General features: G+C 57.3%; 1 protein-coding gene across 18 annotated transcripts in view; it reads right to left on the bottom strand.

The window, feature by feature from the left end:
• Nucleotides 1–9,410: 9,410 nt before the first annotated feature.
• The window catches only part of LRRFIP1 (LRR binding FLII interacting protein 1), a 122,119-nt gene continuing 109,154 nt past the window's right edge, over nt 9,411–22,375 (bottom strand). For 15 of the 18 annotated variants that reach the window (XR_009866035.1, XR_009866057.1, XR_009866039.1 and 12 more), the window contains 2 exons: nt 15,404–21,877; nt 15,235–15,284 (listed from right to left, as the gene is read on the bottom strand). Coding sequence is in view for 3 of the 18 variants with exons in the window: in XM_062193868.1 (XP_062049852.1) it covers nt 10,053–10,163; nt 11,031–11,135; nt 12,171–12,250; nt 13,193–13,310; nt 15,235–15,284 (464 nt within the window). In the remaining 15 variants the exon portion in view is untranslated. Of the gene's footprint in view, nt 10,164–11,030; nt 11,136–12,170; nt 12,251–13,192; nt 13,311–15,234; nt 15,285–15,403; nt 21,878–22,375 lie in introns of those variants that run through there. The other 3 variants (XM_062193868.1, XM_062193870.1, XM_062193869.1) reach the window with 1 other exon arrangement.

Below are 22,375 nucleotides of genomic sequence, written 5' to 3'. Positions count from 1 at the left end.
AGAAGCCGTGGTACAGACACCTGCAACGGATGAACCCGGGAGAGGGGAGAAGGTGTGACCCACACATGAGAGGCTGTGACACAGCTGTGACAGAGAGAGAGAGAGAGAGAGAGAGAGCTATGACACACACACACACACACACAGAGAGAGAGAGAGAGAGAGAGAGAGCTGTGACAGAGAGAGAGAGAGAGAGAGAGCGAGCTATGACACACACAGAGAGAGCTGTGAGAGAGAGAGAGAGAGAGAGAGAGAGAGAGCTATGACAGAGAGAGAGAGAGAGAGAGAGAGCTGTGACAGGGAGAGCTGTGACAGGGAGAGAGAGGGGGAGAGAGAGAGAGAGAGAGAGAGAGAGAGAGAGAGAGAGCTGTGACAGAGAGAGAGAGAGAGAGAGAGAGCTGTGACAGAGAGAGAGCTGTGACAGAGAGAGAGAGAGAGAGAGCTATGACACACAGAGAGAGAGAGCTGTGACAGAGAGAGAGAGAGAGAGAGCGAGCTATGACACACAGAGAGAGAGCTGTGACAGAGAAAGAGAGAGAGAGAGAGAGAGAGAGAGAGAGAGAGAGAGAGAGAGAGAGAGCTGTGACAGGGAGAGCTGTGACACAGAGAGCTGTGACAGGGAGAGAGAGAGCTGTGACACAGAGAGCTGTGACACACACACACAGAGAGAGAGAGAGAGAGCTGTGACAGGGAGAGCTGTGACACAGAGAGCTGTGACACACAGAGAGAGAGAGAGAGAGAGAGAGCTGTGACAGGGAGAGCTGTGACACAGAGAGCTGTGACAGAGCTGTGACACAGAGAGCTGTGACACACACACACACAGAGAGAGAGAGAGAGAGAGCTGTGACAGGGAGAGCTGTGACACAGAGAGCTGTGACAGGGAGAGCTGTGACACAGAGAGCTGTGACACACACACACAGAGAGAGAGAGCTGTGACAGGGAGAGCTGTGACACAGAGAGCTGTGACAGGGAGAGAGAGAGCTGTGACACAGAGAGCTGTGACACACACACACACACACACAGAGAGAGAGAGAGCTGTGACAGGGAGAGCTGTGACAGGGAGAGCTGTGACAGGGAGAGAGCTGTGACAGGGAGAGAGCTGTGACAGGGAGAGCTGTGACAGGGAGCTGTGACAGGGAGAGCTGTGACAGGGAGCTGTGACAGAGCTGTGACAGGGAGAGCTGTGACACAGAGAGCTGTAGCACAGATGCCTGCAATGGATGAACCAGCAGAGAGGAGAAGGTGTGACCCAACACTGAGAGGCTGTGACACAGCTGGGGCACGAGGCTGTGACAAGAGAGAGCTGGAGCAGACGGCTGTGATGCCGGGGCTATGCCAGCCGTGATGCCAGGGCTGTGCCAGTTCTGCACGCAGACCTGAGCACCGGGAGCCACGTCTCCTCCTGCCACTCGTCTTGCGACAATGTCACCTTAGACAACGTCACCTTAGATGTGAGTGAGCTACATCTGAAGCTCCAAGACCCTGTGTGCAGTGGGAGTAGGTACGAGGGGGGTATGTTGGTAAGAAAACTTTTCAAGTGACAAATCAATAATAACTTAAGAACCATTATACGTAAGGTTTTCATGTGGTCCACACTTAGGGAAATCAGTTGCAAAAACTATAAGAAACATGTGAGGAAAATTCATAAACGTGTGAATAAAATTTTGTTGATGAATTTATAGTTGTTTTTCAGTTTATCTAGAATTTGGTGTTAATCCCAAGTCAACGTGAGCTGGTGAATTCACTTACCTTGACGTCGTGTGGAAGCTGATAGGTTTTTTTTTTTTGACAGGCAGAGTGGACAGTGAGAGAGAGAGAGAAAGGTCTTCCTTTTTGCCGTTGGTTCACACTCCAATGGCCGCCGTGGTTGGCGCGATGCAGCCAGCGCACCGCGCCGATCCGATGGCAGGAGCCAGGTGCTTCTCCTGGTCTCCCATGCGGGTGCAGGGCCCAAGAACTTGGGCCATCCTCCACTGCACTCCCGGGCCACAGCAGAGAGCTGGCCTGGAAGAGGGGCAACCAGGACAGGATCGGTGCCCCGACCAGGACTAGAACCTGGTGTGCAGGCGCCGCTAGGCGGAGGATTAGCCTATTGAGCCACGGCGCCGGCCTGAAGCGGATAGGTTTTACCTGAAATCCTAACCAGGGCCTAAGAAGACGAGCCAGTGTTGTCAACATGTGTGCAATTACTGGTGGGGAATGATTGGCATTCAATTCAATTATTGGAAAATGTCTAACTATGTTGGGAAAAACTCAAGCCTGAGAATCTACCTTTTCACCTATAAATTTTATGAACTCTAAACACAGATCAAGCATTTATGATGAAAATGTCTCATTTAACTGAAGTGTGCTACACATGTAAAATATATACTGGCTTTAAAATTTTGCTATAGGGCTGGCGCTGTGGCGCAGTGGGTTAACACCCTGGCCTGAAGCGCTGGCATCCCATGTGGGTGCTGGTTCGAGACCCAGCCGCTCCACTTCCTGTCCAGCTCTCTGCTGTGGCCCAGGATAGCGGTGGAAGATGGCCCAGGTCCTTGGGCCCCTGCACCCACGTGGGAGACCGGGAGGAGGCTCCTGACTCCTGGCTTTGGATCGGCGCAGCTCCGGCCGTTGCGGCCATCTGGGGAGTGAACCAGCAGATGGAAGACCTCTCTCTCTCTCTCTCTCTCTCTCCTCTCTCTGTGTAACTCTGACTTTCAAATAAATAAATAAATCTTTTTAAAAAAATTTGCATTAGAGAATGTAAAACATCTCACTGATAATTTAAAAATGTTTATTATACAATAAAAATGATAATTCGGGTATATTGAAGTAAATATCAAAATGCTTTTTTTAATGAAGCTACTAGGAAATTCTAGATGACGTATGTGGCTCCTGCTGTGTTTCTTTAGGTCAGTGCTGCTCTAGCCAGATAATGGATGGGACTTTTAATCCTTCAGGTTTCAGGCTATTATTTACTTTTTAAAAAAAGATTATTTGGCCGGCGCTGTGGCTCACTAGGCTAATCCTCCGCCTTGCGGCGCCGGCACACCAGGTTCTAGTCCCGGTTGGGGTGCCAGATTCTGTCCCGGTTGCCCCTCTTCCAGGTCAGCTCCCTGCTGTGTCCAGGGAGTGCAGTGGAGGATGGCCCAAGTGCTTGGGCCCTGAACCCCATGGGAGACCAGGAGAAGCACCTGGCTCCTGCCATCGGATCAGCGCGGTGCGCCGGCCGCAGCGCACCAACCGCGGCGGCCATTGGAGGGTGAACCAACGGCAAAAAGGAAGACCTTTCTCTCTGTCTCTCTCTCTCACTGTCCACTCTGCCTGTCAAAAAAAATAAATAAAAAAATTTTAAAAAAAGATTATTTATTTGAAAGGCAGAGTTAGAGAGAGAGAGAGGGAGAGACAGAGGGAGGGAGAGAGAGAGAGAGAGAGAGAGGGAGGGAGGGAGGGAGGGAGAGACAGACCTTCCACTGCCGGTTCACTCCCCAAGTGGCTACAATGGCCAGGCCAGGAGCCTGGAACTGCATCTGCGGCTCCCACGTGGCTGCAGGGGCTCCAGCACTTGGCCCATCCTCTGCTGCTTTCCAAGGTGCATTAGCGGGGAGCTGGATGGGAAGTGGAGCAGCCGGGACTAGAACAGGTGGTGCCCATGTGGGTGCTGGTGTTGCAGGTGGCGGCTTAGCCTGCTGCCCCGCGAGGCCGCCCCCACTCTCATCTTTTCATCGTCCAGAATCTTATCTCCTGATCGTTCACAGATTTATTGTCTGTGTCCCCACGGGGATGGAACCGTTGTCTCCCTGGAGCCTGGTGAATAGTGAATTCTAACAGTCCAGAGAGGCCACCTTCCAGAGAATCTGTGTCATCATTCCTGATGGTCATGGCACACGTGTGTGCACACACGAACACACACACACACAAGCAAAGGTGTCTAGGGTAAAAATAAATATATTCTTAAAAATTCTAATAGAGATCTGCTTCTACGAGGCAGGGACCCCTGGTGCCAACGTGGATTCTGGCAATGATGCCTCCCCCGCCAGCTTCTTGTTTCGCGCTGTGTTTTCCGAGCTGTGACACAGCAGACTCGGCGGATCGAAATCAGATTTTCTCCCATGTTTTGCTTTCAAACCTGCCTTGCCACTATGACATTAGTGCGTCTACATGCGTGTCTGCCCGTGTTTTCCTGGTGTGTCAGCGTGGCAGGTTGTGGCCCGTGGGGCAGCACTGTAGGGGCTGATCTTCTTAGAGTCAGTGTAAAGAAGTCGCCAGCTTCTGTCTGTGTGACCCCCACACGGAGCCTGCATGGCCACGAGGGGGCCAGTGTTGTCCTGCTCTCTCGTAGCCTCTGGCTGAAACTGGATCTAGACTTTTCTAGGCTGTCAATTGTCATTGTCGTCAATTAAACATTTAAAAAAGTAGTTATCTGTGAGGCACAGAGACAGGAGAGAGCGCCCACCCCTGGTTTACTCCCCAAATGCCCACAAGAGTGGAGGCTGGACGGGCCGAAGCCAGGAGTTGGGAGCTCCATCCAGGCCTCCCATGTGGGCGGCAGGGACCCAAGGACTTGACCGTCCCCTGGTCCCCAGGTGCTCAATTGCAAGAGGCTGGAACTGGGGGTGGAGCCAGGTGCAAACGTGGGGACATGGCCATTGCGGGTGACGTTTTAGCTGCTATGCCAGACACCCGCCCCTGGGTCGAGTATTTTTATCGACATAGGATAACTGCACATCTTTATGGAGTGCAGTCCGACTCGACACGTGTGAGCAGTGTCACGTAAGGCAGGGTACGCACATTTCCATCTCCAGGAACTCTCGCCATGTCGTGTCGAGAGCCTTGTGCCCTTCGATCTTCTAGATCTTTCTGGGAGCTGCAGACACCCAGCCACTGAGAGCGGGTTTCTCGAGTGAAATCGGATCTCGGTGCCCATGGTCTGGCCTTCCCCTCCCCCCACACTTCCTCTATGGCTGAGAACCTGCGTCTTGGTCTTTCCGCGCCTGGCACGTTCTTTCCACGTGCGCGGCTCCCTGGTGCTCTGCACCTCCCGCCTGGTCTTCCTTCACCCAGTGAGGGCGTCTGGCTGATTCTGTCTTGGCTTGAGTGGACGTGGGGTGCAGAGACCGCTTTGATATGCTGATCCCATTTGCCCTGATGCACACCCCCGGTGGACGGTGGATCACACGGATCTATTTCCAGTGTTCTGAGAAGCACCCAGAGGACCCCGTGATGGCTGGGCTAACCTGCCTCCCGCCAGCAGCAGGCAAGAGCTCCTTCCTCCTCCGCTGGGGGCATTTGGTTCTTTTTCTCTTATCGACTAAAAGCCATGGGAATCAGGGTGGGGGGATGTCTCACAGCAGTTTTGATTGACATTTCCTGGATTACTGAACACTTTCGCATTCTTACACGTAGATTTTTATATTTTATATACTCTTAAAGATGTATTTATTTATTTGGAAGTCAGAGTTACAGACAGAGAGACAGAGACATCTTCCATTCACTGGTTCACTGCCCAAATGGCTGCAACCAATAGGGCTGGGCCAGGTCAAAGCCAGGAGCCAGGAGCTTATTCCAGGTCTCCCACACAGCTGCAGGGCCCAAGGACCTGGGCCGTCTTCCGCTGCTTTTCCAGGTGCATCAACAGGGGGCTGGGTGGGAAGTGGAGCAGCTGGGAATCAAACCGGTGCTGATGTGGGTTGCCAGCGCTGCGGATGGTGGCTTAACCTGCTATGCCACAGTGGCCTCTATTTTATATCATTTTTAACATATTTATTTCTTATTTATTAAAATGCGAGAGACAGGCAGAGATCACACATCTGCTGGGTCACTCTCCAAACGCCTGCAACAGCCGGGTCTGGGCCAGGTCAAAGCCGGGAGCCCGGCACTCCGTCCGGGTCTCCCACACGGGTGGCAGGGGCTCGGCTACTCGACTCATCAGCTGCTGCCGCCCAGAATGCCCGAGAGCGGGGAGCTGGGACCCAGACCCGGCCACCCCAGTGTGGCCACCGAGCTCCCAGCAGGTGCCTTCGCTGCCGTGCCAAACCCTCGCTCCAAATCTCAATTTGCAAAGCTGTTGGATTTAAATATCGTTAAAGGCAAATATCACGCTCCTTTGTCTTAAGATGACATTTGCCACCGTGGGCGAAGAACAGCCGCTCATCGTGGCCACAATGTTCCAGGCAGACTAAGAAAATCTGAGGCAGGGCAGGCGTGTGCTCATATGTCCGATGCTCCCTGGTTTGAGTCCGGCTGCTCTTCCAATCCAGCTTCCTTCCGGTGCGCCCCCTGGTGGGCAGCAGACGATGGCGCAAGCACTCGCATCCCTGCCTCCCGCATGGGAGACCCAGATGGAGTTCCCAGTTCTTGAGTTTGGCCCTGGCTGTTGTGGACATTGGAGGAGTGAACCAGTAGATGGAAGCTCGCTCTCTCTCTCTCTCTCTCTCTCTCTCTCTGCCTTTCAGATAAAACAGAGCTAAATAAAAATTAAAAGAAAATCCAAGTAAGGAAATCCAAGCCGGCCAGAGGGTGAAGCCGAGGTGGCCTTTCCCTGGCGTGGGCGTGGGGGTGGCTGCAGGAGGGAGACAGGAGAGCTCCCGTGGGGAAGAGCCCAGCACACCTGAGCTGCAGGTTCCACCGAGACTCAGACACGGGCACTGTCCTCAGGAGGCAGAGGTAGGGGGACTCAGGTGCCCCGGTGGGGGTGGAAACACACAGCCCCGAGAGCCGCCTCCTTTGAGACTGCTCCTGCCCACCGGAAGTGGCATTGAGAGCTCCTGGGCCTGGGGAGGGGCCTCCCAGCAGGTGTGCTGAGCTGGGCTGTTCTGGCAGAGACAGGAAGAGGCGAGCAAGGGGCCGTGGGGGGAGGGGCCAACACAGAGGCCCACACCGCAAGTGGACAGCAGGGGTGTCAAGTGCGAGGCTGGGGTCCAGCCATGAGTGGTTGAAGCTGGGTGGGAACTTGGGCCTGGAGGCCCCTGAGCCCCGTGCTAGGATTCTCTGTTCCCAGCATGCTCAGCACCAGGATCAGGCGCTCCCAAAATGTGGCTGCAGATGCAAGGGGCAACACAGGGCAGCAGACACCAGCTCTGTCACCCGTGAACACCCAGACAAGCACGAGTGTGGAACACGTGTGCCACACCTGGCCTGCGTCATTTACAGAGCACCACGACGCGTGTGCCAATCCGAAAAACCGGAAGTAGCTCACGGCTGGCACTTCCCCAGCCCACTGCCTCTGGCCCTGCTCGTGGGGTGTGTGTGTGTGTGTGTGTGTGTGGCTTTCTCTCCCTGGAGACCACGGCCTCCCAGAAGCGGGCATTCACCCGGTGTTCTCAGCACTGTGCCAGCAGACATCTGTATTTGCTGAATAGTGACAGAGGCGTCAACAGAAACCGTTCAGGCAGGAGCACACGGGACACAACGTGAGCGGCCTCTCTTGGATGACGTCATCCAGCGATGAGGTCTTTGGAGCGGTCCCTTCTGTGTCCCATTTCTAAAAAGCTTGTGGGTCCTGACTCAGGTCTTCGGGGTCGTCTCTTTTCTTCTCCAGCAGTGGTTCTGAATGACAACTAGGGGTGGGGTTCTGGCATGGGGTTGGTGCTCGGGGCGTGGGTCAGCCACTCCCACCCACCAGCCCGGCTTGGGACAGCGGCGGTGCTGAGCCTTTGAAGCGCTGGGTTGTAGGACACAAGCAGCCGAGAACAGATGCCCAGGAGCTACAGCTGCGGGAAAAGTTTGAGTCCATGAAACGAATTCGAGGGCTCTAGCTTCCCGTGGGGCAGGAGCGGGACGTGACGTGCGTGAGAGGTGGAGACCAAGGGCCTGGCACCTGGGAGCGGTCCCTGTGTAGCCTTCCACGGGGCAGCCGGGAGGCAGCAGGCCATCAGTATCCCTGGGCCAGTGGACTTGACCACCACATCTACCCCCGAGGGGGCTGTGCCATGAGACCTGAGGGCGGCAGGGTCCGTGCAGCTCACTGTCATCCATGATCTACACACGCGTGGGTTCTGCGTGATCCGACAATGTTGTGGAAGCAGCCTCAACGGGGAGACTCCTGCCCCGTGGGCCATGAGCACCCTGGGGTCAGCAGAGCGTCCAGGAGGGACTCCGCCTGTTTCCGTCCTTTTCCCCCGATCACGGGGCACCTGTGGCGTGCTCGCCCGTGCAGGCCCACGGTGGCCCGCGTGTCCGTGCCTGCCGCTCCCCGCGTGTCCGTGCCTGCGGCTCCCCGCGTGTCCATGTCTGCTGCTCCCCGCATGTCCGTGCCTGCGGCTCCCCGCGTGTCCGTGTCTCCCCGCGTGTCCGTGCCTGTGGCTCCCCGCGTGTCCGTGTCTGCCGCTCCCCGCGTGTCCGTGCCTGCGGCTCCCCGCGTGTCCATGTCTGCCGCTCCCTGCATGTCCGTGCCTGCGGCTCCCCGCATGTCCGTGTCTCCTCGCGTGTCCGTGCCTGCGGCTCCCCGCGTGTCCGTGTCTGCCGCTCCCCGCGTGTCCGTGTCCGCGTCTCCCCGCGTGTCCGTGCCTGCGGCTCCCCGCGTGTCCGTGTCTGCCGCTCCCCACGTGTCCGTGCCTGCGGCTCCCCGCGTGTCCGTGTCTGCCGCTCCCCACGTGTCCGTGCCTGCGGCTCCCCGCGTGTCCGTGTCTCCCAGTGTGTCCGTGCCTGCGGCTCCCCGCGTGTCCTTGCCTGCTGCTCCCCACGTGTCTGTGTCTGCCGCTCCCCGCGTGTCCATGTCTGCCGCTCCCCGCGTGTCCATGTCCGTGTCTCCCAGTGTGTCCGTGCCTGCGGCTCTCCGCGTGTCCGTGCCTGTGGCTCCCCGTGTGTCCGTGTCTGCGGCTCCCCGCGTATCCGTGCCTGCGGCTCCCCGCGTGTCCGTGCCTGCCGCAATGTCCTCTGCAGGAGGCGACGCGGTGCCTGGCACCTAAGGAAACGCAGCCTCGTGTGCCCAGGAGCCACGCAGCGCCGGGGACGGCCGAGACCTGTGGCGCCACAGCACCCTAAGCCCCGCCCTCCCTCACCACACGGCTGGTTCTGAGTGCCACCGTCTTGGCGTCTCCTTGCCCGAAAAGCCCCGTGTGAAACAGGACACAAAGGCCAGCGAGCACCAGGCCCGCGGCCCCTGCCCCGACCTCCACCCTGCCGCCTCCACGCTGGGCCCAGCGAGCACCAGGCCCGCGGCCCCTGCCCCGACCGCGTCCCTGCCGTCTCTGTGCCGGGCTCTGGCCTCCATTTACCTTTTATCCTGAGTGCACCGATTCTGTGATTAGACCTTTTTTAAAAATAAATAAATAAATAAATAAAAACATGGAAAGAAAAACAACCTGATCCGATATGCTTAAAAAGAAAATAAAATAATGACCCAAACACATAGAGCAACTCACGAGGAACTCAAGATCGTCCTACAGGATCGATCCTAAAGGACTGAGCCACACTGCCGAAGTCTGGTAAGATTTCATTTTTTAATTTTTCTAACAGGACATTCTTTAAAAGAAGTTAACAACTTCAATTCCAAATACGAGGGTTAAATAACGCAATGGAAAGCTGTTCTAGAGAAGCTACCCCCCAGTTTCCCTGGAAGTCTCCTCGGGACGGGAGGGATGCAAAAACTCCTATAAAAGCGTCATGAGTTGCCCGAGAGAGTCTGCTTAAGGCCACTTTATGTCTAGACCGCCCTTGCTCCGGCGACAGCAGCTGGCTCGGTAATGGCTTGTGGTTCCACAGTGTTTCGCACGGAACGTGTAGACTGGAGACACGGCCACAGTCGCTCGGATCGTGGATTCTGCCACCGCGGGAGTCCCCACACGGCGACACCGCCCGCGCGCTGCGGCAGGACACGTGCACGCACAGCGAGTCCGCCTCGCGGTTCTGGGTCACACCCTCCTGCAGGTCAGAGAGAGGGTGCTGGCGGCGTGGACGCAGCCCCCGCGGCCCAGGGCGCCCATCGCGCCAGGCAGGTTCTGCGCGCTGGCTGCTGGGGCTCCCTGGGGTGAACCGGGGGAGCGGGGCTCTGCTCTCAGGAGGCGGGGAGCACCTGCAGGCCGGTGCGCGCGTGCGGGAGGCGCCAGCAGCTGCCTGCGCCCAGCCTGTGTTCACTGCTGGTTCAAGAGCGCGCTCCGATTGGCTTTCATCTTCTCCAGACGCTTCACCAAGTGCCCGTTGCTGACCTCGAGTTCTTCTGTTTTATCCAGGGCGGATCGCAGCTGGAACAGAGAGGAAAGGCCGTGAGCTCTGGGGGCCGGGGGCGGGGCTTGTAGGAGACGCAGGGGTGCAGGTGCCCCCCGGTGGGATACGCAGCCGTGCGGCTGTGGAGCAGTGGGTCCCAGGCGGAGTCTAAGGTGCCTCGCTGGGGTCCTGAGGCCCGAGCACCTCCCCTACCCCACTCACAGAGGCGGGAGCAAGCCCTCTCGAGGGAAGCTTCCCCAGGTCAGGCCTGGGGTATTCTCTAAGAAAACATCCAGCGTACCCTCACGGTACCCAAATACAAGAAGGGACGGCCCTGAGCGAGCCTCAGGAGTAAGAAACAAGAGAGTTGGACCCCCAAGGCTCGAATCTGCGGCGTCTGTCAGATATGAGCACAGGTCAATGCGGAAACAGGTGGGGCTGTGATGAGCCCCAGCACCCAGCCCGAGCTGTAAACACCTGTCGAATGGTCAGTTAAGACGCCCAGCAGGTGGCCAGAGAACAGCTCCCCAGGGCACTCAGTCCTGGGCCCCGCCCCCTGCTGTCTCCAGCAGGCTCCAGCCCATTTCTCCTGGGTTGTCCCGCAGGCTCACCCAGCAGGACCCAGGCTACATGGAGGTAAGAGGCCTGGCTTCTCCTTTACCTCAGTACTTAACGATGCAGACGGATGGACCAGTGTGAACCATGGCTGAACTGAATGATGGCAGCAATGGTGCCGTCCCTGAGCCCCTGGTGGGCTGATGTGTGATTCCCCGGGGTGGGGGTGGGGTCTGGATGATCCCACGGTGCCGGGCCTGGTGGCGGCCGCCTGTGCTAAATCCCCCCTCTGGTGTGCCCTCTACGGGGACGCCTTCGCCCCTCTCCCCCGGGACAGCCTCAGGATTTACCTCTCGTTGGAGCTTCCGCTTCTCTGCCTTGAGTTCATCTTCTAGTTTTTCGGCGTTTTCAGCAGCAGACTTGTAGCGCGACACTTGACTCTCTAACCTTATTACCTGAGGGGAAGAGCCGCAGGTGTAAGAGCTGCAGGTGTAATCGCACAGCCTGTCCTCTTCCCCCGCCGCTTCATCAGGTCACGGGGCGCGGCTTCACGGAGGGAGGCTCCACCTCGCCCCGATCATGACACAGCCTGGGGACCAGCCCACAGGGACTCCCTGCTCTCGGAGCCTGGCCCGCGAGGGGCTCTCCTGTGTCTGCTCTCTCCTATCCCTCATGGCACTGCTGTTAGTAAAGGGGACGTGGAGGAACGAGGGCACCAGGAGGCAGTGGCTCTGGGCTGGCCTTCCCCAGCCAGGGTTCTGAGACGCAACACAGGAGCAGCGTGCACTGGGGTTCTGGGACCAACACCATGCCTCGCCCAGCCCAGCGCTGCCTAGGCCAGCCACACTCATTTTTGTTTCCATAAAAATCCCAACATTCCAGCTGCCCACAGTCACACAGACTGCCCAAGGACAAAGCGTGCCCGTGGCCAGAGGGCCCGGGGGTCTGGAGCCAGGAGAGCCCGCCTGCCTGGGGAGAGGGCTGAGACCCTGGGAGAGCCCACCTGCCTGGGGAGCAGGGCTGAGACCCCCCCGGGAGAGCCCACCTGCCTGGGGAGCAGGGCTGGGCCCCCTGGGAGAGCCTGCCTGCCTGGGGAGCAGAGCTAGGCCCCCCGAGAGCCCGCCTGCCTGGGGAGAGGGCTGAGACCCTGGGAGAGCCCCCCTACCTGGGGAGCAGGGCTGAGACCCCCTGGGAGAGCCTGCCCCCGCGAGCTGTGCTTTTTAAGTAACTGGATTATTTCTCAAGAACAACATTTTCTAAGAACTCCCAGCCACACCGGCCACACCCGAGGACCAGCAGCTGCCACAGCAGCGCAGTCCTAACCTCACCCCCACTCCTGGTCCCTCTGGGGCGGGAGGGCTGGCTGCCTTCACGTAGCCCCCTGGGGACCCTCTGTCTGCCCTGGGCCCTGGCCCTCCGGGCTATTCTTAGCCAAGGACGTGTCAGTCGTCAGCTGAGCCGCCGGCCGCGGCTGACCGAGTCTCACGTACATTCTGTTCTAATGCCGTTATCTCTTGCTCGGATTTTGCAAGTTTAAATTTGAGGTCGCTGATCTGTCTGTTGGCATCCCCTAAAGGTTGGGAGAGAAGGAAACATGGTGAGCTCTGGGGCTGTTGAAATGTTAAAACAGCACTGATCCCTGGGAACCGAGCCTTTGCTTCAGGGTTTCTGGCCAAGCTCAAAGTGCTGACCCGGGGCGCCATAGCTTGCAAGGGCTGAGAACAGAGGGCGCTGTGCCGGATTCCAGGCCGGGAACGGGGGTCTGGGCCCGGCCGACAGTGCCTGTGAGTGGAGACCAAGAAGCGGCAGGCCAGGGAGATGCTGTACATTAGTCTCCCTTGGGCCAGATTTGCCGCACAGGGGGTGAAGCTGCTGCCTGCGATGCTGGCATCCGATAGGCGCCGGTTCCAGTGCCGGCTGCTCCACTTCCGATCCAGCTCCCTGTTGATGCAATTGGGAAAGTGGCCGAGATGGCCCAATCCATGGGCCCCTGCCACCCACGTGGGAGACCTGGATGGAGTTCCAGGCTCCTGGCTTTGGCCTGGCCCGGCCCCAGCCGCTGTGGCTGTTTGGGGAGTGAACGAGCAGACGGAAGACCTCTCTCTCCCTTCCAAATAAATACATAAATCTTTTTTTAAAAAAAGTAAGTTAATTAACCCCCTTCAGCCCATTTTTAGCTTGCTGCCCCCTTCCGTTTTCCCACACCATCGGCAGATGGCAGGATTGCTGCCGGAGCGCCCAGCGGTCAGCGTGGTCCTCTTGGCACTTTGCAGGGTGGCGACCTGAGGCACGCTTGGGGGCCCCCCGTTCTGTTCCTGGCCTGGGACACCCTGGTTCTGCCCCCTGCACATCCTTGCTTGTCCCCTTCAAGGACATCTCTGTGCTTCTGTGGTCAAGGGCTCTGGCGACAGGCAGGGGAGGACCGGCCACGTGCCGCCCGGCTGTTTCCCCGAGCACAGGCCGAGAAGAGCAGGCGGGAGGGTCTCGCTTCCCCCTGGGAGCTGCCGTTTACTTTGTAGGTCCAGGACGTGCACGTCCGCCCCGTTCTCCAAGACGCTGTCCTCCGAGCGCAGGGTGTCCGGCTTGCTGATCTTCTGCTTCTCCTCCAGCTGCCCTTTGAGCCTCTGAATCTGAAAACCCCACCGGGGAAAGCGCGAGTGAGCGGCTGAGCGCAGAGCCCATCGGAAAGGGAAAGTAAACCACGCCCCCCGCAGGTCTGATCCGTCCCTAGGGTTCCAGGCACACAGGGGACGCCTGAGTTGGCACACGGACGTGTGGTAGAAGGTTCCACTCCCCGCACACCACCTTCCAGATGGGGAGTCGCTCCCCCATAATAAAGAATATGGGGGGCCAGCGCCATGGTGCAGGTTAATCCTCTGCCTGCGGTGCCAGCATCCTATATGGACGCCAGTTCGAGTCTCAGCTGCTCCACTTCCGATCCAGCTCTCTGCTGGCCTGGGAAAGCAGCGGAAGATGGCCCAAGTGCTTGGACCCCCACACCCACGTGGGAGACCAGGAGGAGGCTCCTGGCTCCTGGCTTCAGATAGGCGTAGCTCTGGCCATTGCGGCCATTGGGGAGTGAACCAACAGAAGGGGAAGTCCTTTCTCTCTGTTTCTCCCTCTCACTGTCTGTAACTCTACCTCTCAAAAAAAAAAAAAAAAAAAAAGTAAGTAAGTAAAAGCCTCCTGCCTATCAGGATTCTTCTCGGGAAGTCGCAGGGGATCCGGTGAATTAAAATGAGTTATTTTTACAGTATCGGACATGAGTTATTTTGCACCTTTGGGTGAAAAGTTGTATCACAGTTGAAGGACTTCTTGGACTCGCAGAGAGCCCACGTCAGCTGCCTCGGACGTCTTATTGGAGTTAGCAAATCAGCGTGCTACTGCCTTGCATTTGTTCCCCGGGAACCAGGAGCCACTCGGAGAAGTGTTGGGGTGAAATCCCCAGCAAAACCGTGCGCTTTCTCAGAGTTGTGGGTCTGCTCAGAGGCGGCTGCCAGCCCCCGTGGGAATGCACCGGGCATCAGGCACAGCCACGGTGGCACCAGTGCCCGCCCAGGGCTTTCCCTGCGTGACTCCCTCTCCAGGGGACATTCTCGAGGTGGTCCCCTGCCTGCCTTCCCCACACACGCGAGCACACAGACCCCTAACTGAACACGAGCGCTGTGTGCTGTTCGGGGAGCGTGGAGTCACCACGGACGCGCGTTTCTCACAGACCACGGGCCCGGGAAGAGCCCCCTCCCATGCTGTCCTGTGCTTTATCCCACTTTGAGAGCGTCTCCATCAGAAGTTTGAGAGTTGTTGGCGCCGGCGCCGTGGCTCACTTGGTTAATCCTCTGCCCGTGGCGCCGGCATCCCATATGGGTTCCGGGTTCTAGTCCCGGTTGCCCCTCTTCCAGTCCAGCTCTCTGCTGTGGCCCGGGAGTGCAGTGGAGGATGGCCCAAGTGCTTGGGCACCTGCACCCGCATGGGAGACCAGGAAGAAGCACCTGGCTCCTGGCATAGCTCTGGCTGTAGTGGCCATTTCGGGGATGAACCAACAGAAGGAAGACCTTTCTCTCTGACTCTCTCACTGTCTAACTCTATCTGTCAAATAAAAAAAAAATAAGTTTGAGAGTCACACAAGCGTATGAGGAAAATGTGAGAACTGAGGCTCTGTGGAATGACAGGAACAGCACGGAAGTCTGGGAGAGGACGGCAAAGAGAAGCCATAGTTAGGATACCCGGGTTAGGCACAGCCAGGAAATACCTGCCGGCCCGGGTGCTGACGGCGGAGGGATCACGGGGCCGACTGCTCGTGTGGCTCGGCCGAGGCCTCCTACGGTCCTCCTTAGCGAGCAGCTCCACAGCACGTGCCGAAGCCAGTTCTCCAGGCCGGCAGATGCCCGCACCGGGCCTGCTAGGACTTGGGATGCCCTAGTGGCTCATTTTCACAAACACTGGCTGACTCGCTAATTACTTGCAGGCACGACACAGGGGGTTGCCGAGAAGGAAGAAGTGGCGATGGGGAAGTCGTGGGTCCAGGAATCCGTGAAGTAGTAAAAAGCTGGTTACCTGTTCCAGCAAGCATTCCCGTTCCTCCACAAGCTTTTTCAACCTGATATCTAAAGAAATCAGAAAGACATGGTTTAAGTGACTCAGTGCAGCACGCCGTTCACGCGCGGCTGAACTGGGGCGGGGGTGCCGGGGTTAGTGAGATGGAGGATGAGGGTGATGCACGTACCATGGTGAATGAGGCCACAGACAGCACTGGGGGGGCTCAGCCTCCCAGACATGCTTCTCATCGGGAGCAGCGTCCGGCTGCATGCAAACGGGCTAGTCTTCTACCTTAGGGCGGCATGCAAGAACGCTATGGCCACACCACACTGCAACATAAGACCTCGCAGGCTTCGCAGCCCAGCACCGTTAGCAAGGGACCGACACGCCGACCCGTCGTGATGTGAGAGCCTTCCCTTCCACGCCCGCGTCCCCGAGGTACTGCCCTCAGTTCTCTCACACACCCACGATGTCAGAGTTGACTAAACGTTTGCACATCAGGAATCCACGGGCAACATTTGCTAACTCGGTTATCAAAAGCTGGTATTTTAGGTTTCTGTAACTGCTTTGCCCCAGATAGAAGGGGTGCGTATGCAGAAGTCTCAGAACACCCCCACCGGTCTCTTGGCAGGGCCTCAGGTACCGCGGCCTTCCCAGCGTCACGGGGGGCACCCAAGGTCTGGGGTAAATCCCACATCAGTTTAAAGGCAAATGACGACGATGATGGCGACACCAGCGTGGCCTGCACAACTGCTCTGTGTCGAGTACTGTTCTAGCAGCTTCCGTGGCCTGAGTCTCAGCCCTGGAAGTCCTCGAGGTGGGCAAACCCTGCCAGGACAGACGAGGACCAGGGCCCAGGAAGGTTTGGCCACTTCCCTACGGGCTCCCAGCGGGCCTCAGGGCTGCTCCCCGAGCACTCTGCTCTGCTGACTTTTCCAGATCTACGGCCACACCTCTGAGCAGAACCCTGACCATGGCCAAGGGCTCTGACCCTGGCCCATGGCTCTCAACCCCCGAGGACACTGCTCTCCTGCAGGATCGCTCCAAATTTCTTGTGAGGAAGAATTACCTTTGATTAGCCACGCAAGAGGAAGACAAGTTGCAACAAACGCATCTCGTCCTCATTTTTACATGCAGGCATCATAACCCAAGTTCCACGCCTCCTCTGATCTTTCCTGCAAAGACCCTCAGCTGCCGTTCTGAAAGGCACAGTGACACAGTAAAAGACACTGGGGAAGTTGAACATAACATAAACGTGGGACCCTCTGAATGCCACCTTGATCTGCACACAGCTCAATGGCTCTGACAGAGGTTTTAGTCTTTCCTTCCATATATCCAGTCGACACTGAAACAATGTTTTCATGGTTATAAACCCAGCTCTTCTATCCAATGCCACCAATGCCACTTTCGGTTTTATCTTGTATATTTTACACCCCTGTGTAAACTACACTGAATGCAACAGAAAGTGATCTTGAAGCTCGGGTTATGCGTACGACACTCTATCGGGAGACAGCAAATGTCCCAGATGGCTGGCAGAAAATTCATTTTACGGTGTAGCATCCGCGGCAGTGAGAGGTGAATAAGATAGCCTGACCTCCAGCCACACCGAACGCATGCGAAAAACAGAGAGAAGTGGGACTTTTAAGGAAGAGAAAGTTTTTCAAACTTGGAGAATACAACTACACAGCTTTAAGAAAGTAGAAAAAAAGAAGGAAGCAAGGTATTTGATAGGAAGACGTGAGAGGATTGCATTTGTCTGACTTACAGGCCGGAGCACAGCTGGTACTGGGAGACGAATCTAACAGAGCACTGGAAACCCAGGGCTGCCCAATGACGCAGTGGGCTGTGCGGTCTGAGAGGCCCAGGTATAAAGAGCTGTGACTATGCAACTGAGGTCGGGGGCTACAGGCATCACACACAGAATTCCGACAAACTTCCCGTGGGTGTTTCACGGACCCCTGACGTAGGAGAGAGAGGAGTAAGGCCTTCTAGAGAGTGCCGGGGTGGCCAGTCCGGGGCTGCTGGCACCATCCCTGGCCAGCAGACGCCCACAGGCTGACCCCTCAGCGAGCCCGGCTTCTCCGAGGACTTCTCCTGGAGCTGAGGCTCGCTGCCGGCTCTCCGAGGCCGCTCCGCACCCCATCTTCCAGCAGCAAGGCGAGGCGCGGTGAGGTGAGCGGCACCTTCCAGGAGTGGATCGTCCATCCTCTGTCCACGCCCGGGGGAGCCTCTCCGGTCATTGCCCAGGAAGGCGCTGACCGCCTTCTTCCTCGGCCTCCCCCCAGGCCAGCCTCCTGCCCACATGTGGCACACGTGGCACACGTGCCTTCTTCCAGGGCCGAGTGGGACACGCCCAGCCACTCACATCTGGAGATGTAAGAAGGGCAGACTGGGAGGAGGAGAAAGGCTTTTTTTCTTGTGAAAAACCAAGTTTTCTACTCATACCAGCGTCCTTTAAAAAGTTCCTGGAAAAACTGAATTTTTAGAAGGGAAGGATTTTGCTGCAAGTTAATTTTGAAATCACATCTATGAGGGATCTTCAAAACTTCTGTGGGAAATAGAAAAAGCGTTCGTTTTAATTCCATTTTCCATGAGCTTTTGGAGTACCCACGGACATCTCATTCTTAAAAACTCTTTGATAAGGTTTATTGCTTTCTAGCCTTTTGAATCTGAAAGTCTGTGACTTTTCCCCACTGCTACGTGGCCCGGAACTGCACCTGCTGTGGGACACTTCGAAGGGAGCATTGTCTACCCCGCTGCACAGCAGCCGCGCCCGGGCCTGGGGCTTTCTGACTCAGGCTATGGGCGAGCCGTGTCCCGAGGGTCTCGGTTGTTCCGGGGACGCGGTTAACAGGGAACCCCTCTAACCTTTTCCGAGTTGGAGTCTCCTGACACAGGAATCTCTAAACTGCCACATGGACTCCCGTGCCTCCTAAGCAGTCTCCCACAGCAATCACCGTGCGGGGGGGGGGGGGGTGTCACTACCCTGGCCGGGGTCCACGTGGGGGCTGTGGTCGGGGCTCTCGGTCCTTCTCCTCTGCTCCCCTGGTTCTTAGCTGTCTGCTCCCCGCTAGGGAGCTGGGTCCCACCTGCGTGTCCCCTGGCACAGAGCCTCGTGCGCCCACGTGACCAGAACCCTTGATCCATGCTGGGCGGCCGAGCCGAGGCCCTGAGACATGAACAGCCAGGAAGGGAGGGAAGGCCGGACATGGGCGGCGGCTTCCCCACAGAGTGGCTTCAGCTGTTGGGCCGCTTCCCAAGACGGCTTTAAAAGCAGGAGCGAGAGCTGTTTTCCGACGTGCGTTCCAGTATAAACGCGGCTTTGCTAAACTTAGACTCATAAACTTGACCCCCTGAGGGCCCTGCAGCGGCTGGACAGGGCTCTCCAGTGCGCTCACGTCTCTACTTATATGGCGCTCGCGGAGACTCGGTCCCATTCTCTGCGCGCAGGACGCTTCGCAGAAATGGCCACGTCTGTGTGCCACGTTCAGCGTGCTCTCCACACCACACCACGCATGCCATGGGATACAGACTCTCCCCCGCTGGGGTTCAGCAGGGCCCCCCCATCACGGGAGAGGATGTGAGGGTGAGCTCACTGCTCCCAAGGGCGGCCCCACGCTAGCACCGGGCTGGCTCAGGATCCCGACAAGGCCACGGGCAGTGGGGCCTCGGTGGAAGCCCGGTGGGAGTGAGCGGGCTGGGAGGTGACAGCAGGTGCACCCACAGGCAGAGTCGGCCCTGAGCAGCCCAAAGACGGAACCACAGGCTTGTGACACCATAAGATGCTTTTATTTCAGTTACATTGTAACACATAGGTCTGCCTCAAGCTTGATGGAGGTGCTGGTATTTTTGCACTCAATGATATCTTGTAACAGTGATATGAGTTTACACAATCTCAGACGATGTCAACACCGTTCACAATCGACACCCTTGTGTGACTGTATATTTTACAAGGATTTTTTATTTACCTATACAATTATTTGATTTTTTAAATGCTTCTTTACATAGAAAATATATATTTTCTGTAAGCAGATTGAAACAATAATTTGCAATAAGAATATACTGAGAAATAACAAATAAAAATATTTATACCAGACTACCACAAGAGATTCAACTCTTCAAAACGTCCTATAATGGTCAGGTGAGTCTGCACGAGAACAAGTAACCTACTGCTTTGCTCTCCTGCGTGGTGATCAGACTTGGCAACACAGGGAGGCTTGGTCGTGAAGGTTAAACACATTTCAGAGTGGCTGCTCCCACCCAATACTGCAGCAGGAAGTGCAAACTCAATCTCTGTCGCTTCCAGAAAAGCCCTGCCAGGCAGACTCAGGTTCTTAGGGAGGAGTGGGTCGGAGGTAGAAGCAAGGGCCATCTCCCCAGCGCACTGCACTTTCGCCAGCCCGGAGGTGCAAGTGTGCCCACGCAGGGACCTACATGCTGCTCGCTCATTCTTCTGGACATCAGACACCACATGGGTGGGAATGCACCATTGAAACCAGATACAGAAGGGGATACATTTCAGTGGGTCCCTCCCCTTAGTTTAAACACCCATTCTCCCCATGACGCAGAAACCTAAGGATGCTATTTGGTCATTTGAGTCAGATTTAATCTACTTGGTCACAGAGGCCCACATTCGTATCAGCGTAAGGCACACGAGGGATCTTCTCACTTTAGGCTGGGGATAAGCAGAATGTGTTGTTGATACTTCTGGAATGCTCTCAACGAGGACTTGGACGGGAGTAAATCCGCCCCTCTTTCTAACCTGGCCAATGACCCCGATGATTAAATACAAGCCTACGAGTAACAGTCAGAGTAGCAGATAACTGAGGGTGATTGTCAGACTTTCTAGGAATGTCACCAGCGAGGGTGGGGGACAGGTGGAGGTGACCGTCAGCCACCAGCGAGGGTGGGGGACAGGTGGAGGCGACCATCAGCCACCAGCGAGGGTGGGGGACAGGTGGAGGTGACTGTCAGTCACCAGCGAGGGTGGGGACGGGGTCCTGAGAATCAGATAGACTGTGCAAAAGTGCCGGGCCTGCCTCCGCCGTCCTGCTGGCTCAGGACAGGGTGCAGTCCTCTTTGCCTCTGCCCTTCTCGCTTCCTCCTCTCCCGTCCACTCTGCTTTCTGCACTGAGGTCGCCCCCCTCTCCTGCTGGGGCGGACGGGTCATCGTCCTCCAGGCTCACGCTGTCTAAGGCCTCCCTGGCCGGCTGACTCAGCTGTTGGGGCACCTGCGAGCCGTTAGTGATGTCCGGGGAGGGAAGGCTGCTGGTCCCACCCCCGTTCTCTGGCTCAGGGGCACGGCCTTGGGCCGCAGCGTTCTTCTTGGCGTCATCTTTTACAACACTTCCATCTGATTCTTTATCACTGCCACTGGCGCCTGGGGACGGCACAGGGTCATCCCCGAGAGCAAAGGTGTCTCCCTTGGCCACTGCGTCTCCTGCCTTTGCGTGGACTCCATCATCCTCTTGGCTGCGTTTTCCATCCGACTCCGTTTTAGGATTTCCTGGACATTCAGCGTGTTCACCGCCTCCGGCCACGGTCGTCTGTTCTGGACACTCCGTCACCTCGTCCTGTGCTTCCGCAGCCGGGGCCTGGCCGCTGCACGCTCCCTGCTCTTCTACAGCGGCCCCGGGCCCCTCCTCCGTGCCTGGCTGGGTGTCTGCGGCTGCTGGAGACTTCCTCTTCTTGTTTTTCTTTTTCTTGTTCTTTGGCTTCTTCTGTGATGACTCCACTGCCTCTTGCTGCGGGTCGTTCTTGTCTTCATCGGGCTCTTTTGTATCTGGGGGGTCATTTCCGGCACCTGCCGTCCGAGGGCCGGGGGCTCCCTGCCGGGTGCTCTGGGCTGCTGGAGAACCAGGAGTGGGCTGGCCGTCTGGTGGGGTGGGGGCCTCGCCCGTCATTTCTGCTTCCCCATCCTCCTCCGTGCTGTTCCCCCTGCTGACTCCCGTGCTCTCAGCCGGGCCCTCCTGGGGCTGCGCCACTTCCTGGGTGGCAGACGCTCCCTCTAGACCACGCCCTGTGCCAGGGCCCAGCTCTTCGGGGCTGTCTGCCGCCCACCTGTCATCAGGACTCTGAGCATCCTCACTACACTCCGTGCCCGCGCGCCCGCTGTGAGTCAGCCCCGCTCCTGCCACGCTCTCTGCGTGGTCTCCGCTTTGCCCCACGGTGTCTACACCGCTCACCCTTCTGACTTCAGACGTTTGCGAAGCAACAGGCTCCTGACACGGTTTGGGACCAAACCCATCCGAGTTGTTTTCCAAATCCTCTGGTTTCTCTTCCTCCTGCATTTCCACGGAATTTTCACTGCGGCTTTGGATGTCCAGCCCACTCCCGGTGCCTGGGCCTTCGCTACCTGAATCCCTCGCACAGTTGGATGCGGCCAGGGACGGCCCAGAGCCAGCAGCCTGCTCTGGACTTCCCAGGGAAGAAGCGCTGTCCACCACTGAGCTCTGAGCCTCCTCATCTTTGGCACTTTCCAGCGCTCCTAGGGACGGGGCACTGTGTTCCGCGGCTCTCCGGTCCTCCACGCTCTCGCCAGGACGTGACACCTCTCTGTCCACACTGTCCTCTACCGTGTCCTCTTTGTGCTGGGTTCGCTCAGCATTCTGCAACATTTCTCTTTTCCCCACATTCTCCACCTCCACTTCCTTGGCTCTCCCTAAAAGATCATCGAGAGAATTGAGGGGATCCTGTGACGTGCGACCACTTAGTATGCATCAAAACGCACATACAGGTTCTGATTCCCACCCAACCCTGTTCCTGGAGAGAGAGAGAGACAGAGAGAGTCATCAGAGAGCCACGGGAAACAGGCGACTGCCAGCCGGGCGGCAGAGCAGCGGCATTAGCACAGCTGTCATCAGCAGAGGGCGCTGCCGCGTCACAAAGGCAGGTGTGGCTGTGTCCCTGTGAACCGGCTCCTAAAGGGGACGTGAAGTTTGTACAGCCAGGAAGCGCTCTGGATTGGACAGCTCTACAACCCCAAGCATGGGCTGGAGAAAGGACTCCAGGTCCCTTCTGAAGGCCCCTGACTGCCCACGCCTCCCCGGGTGTCACTCCACTGCCTGCCACGCAGCCCTCAAAGTGGCTTTCAAGTAATTTTGGGAGAGAATACTAAGCTGGCTTTTAGGAACTCTGCTTCAAGGTCGACTTCAAGGAC

The sequence above is a fragment of the Lepus europaeus genome, chromosome 1 (assembly GCF_033115175.1).
Source record: "Lepus europaeus isolate LE1 chromosome 1, mLepTim1.pri, whole genome shotgun sequence".
Taxonomy (NCBI): Eukaryota; Metazoa; Chordata; class Mammalia; order Lagomorpha; family Leporidae; genus Lepus; species Lepus europaeus.
Note: the sequence above shows the minus strand (reverse complement) of the source record. Positions and strands in the feature narration are given on the sequence as shown.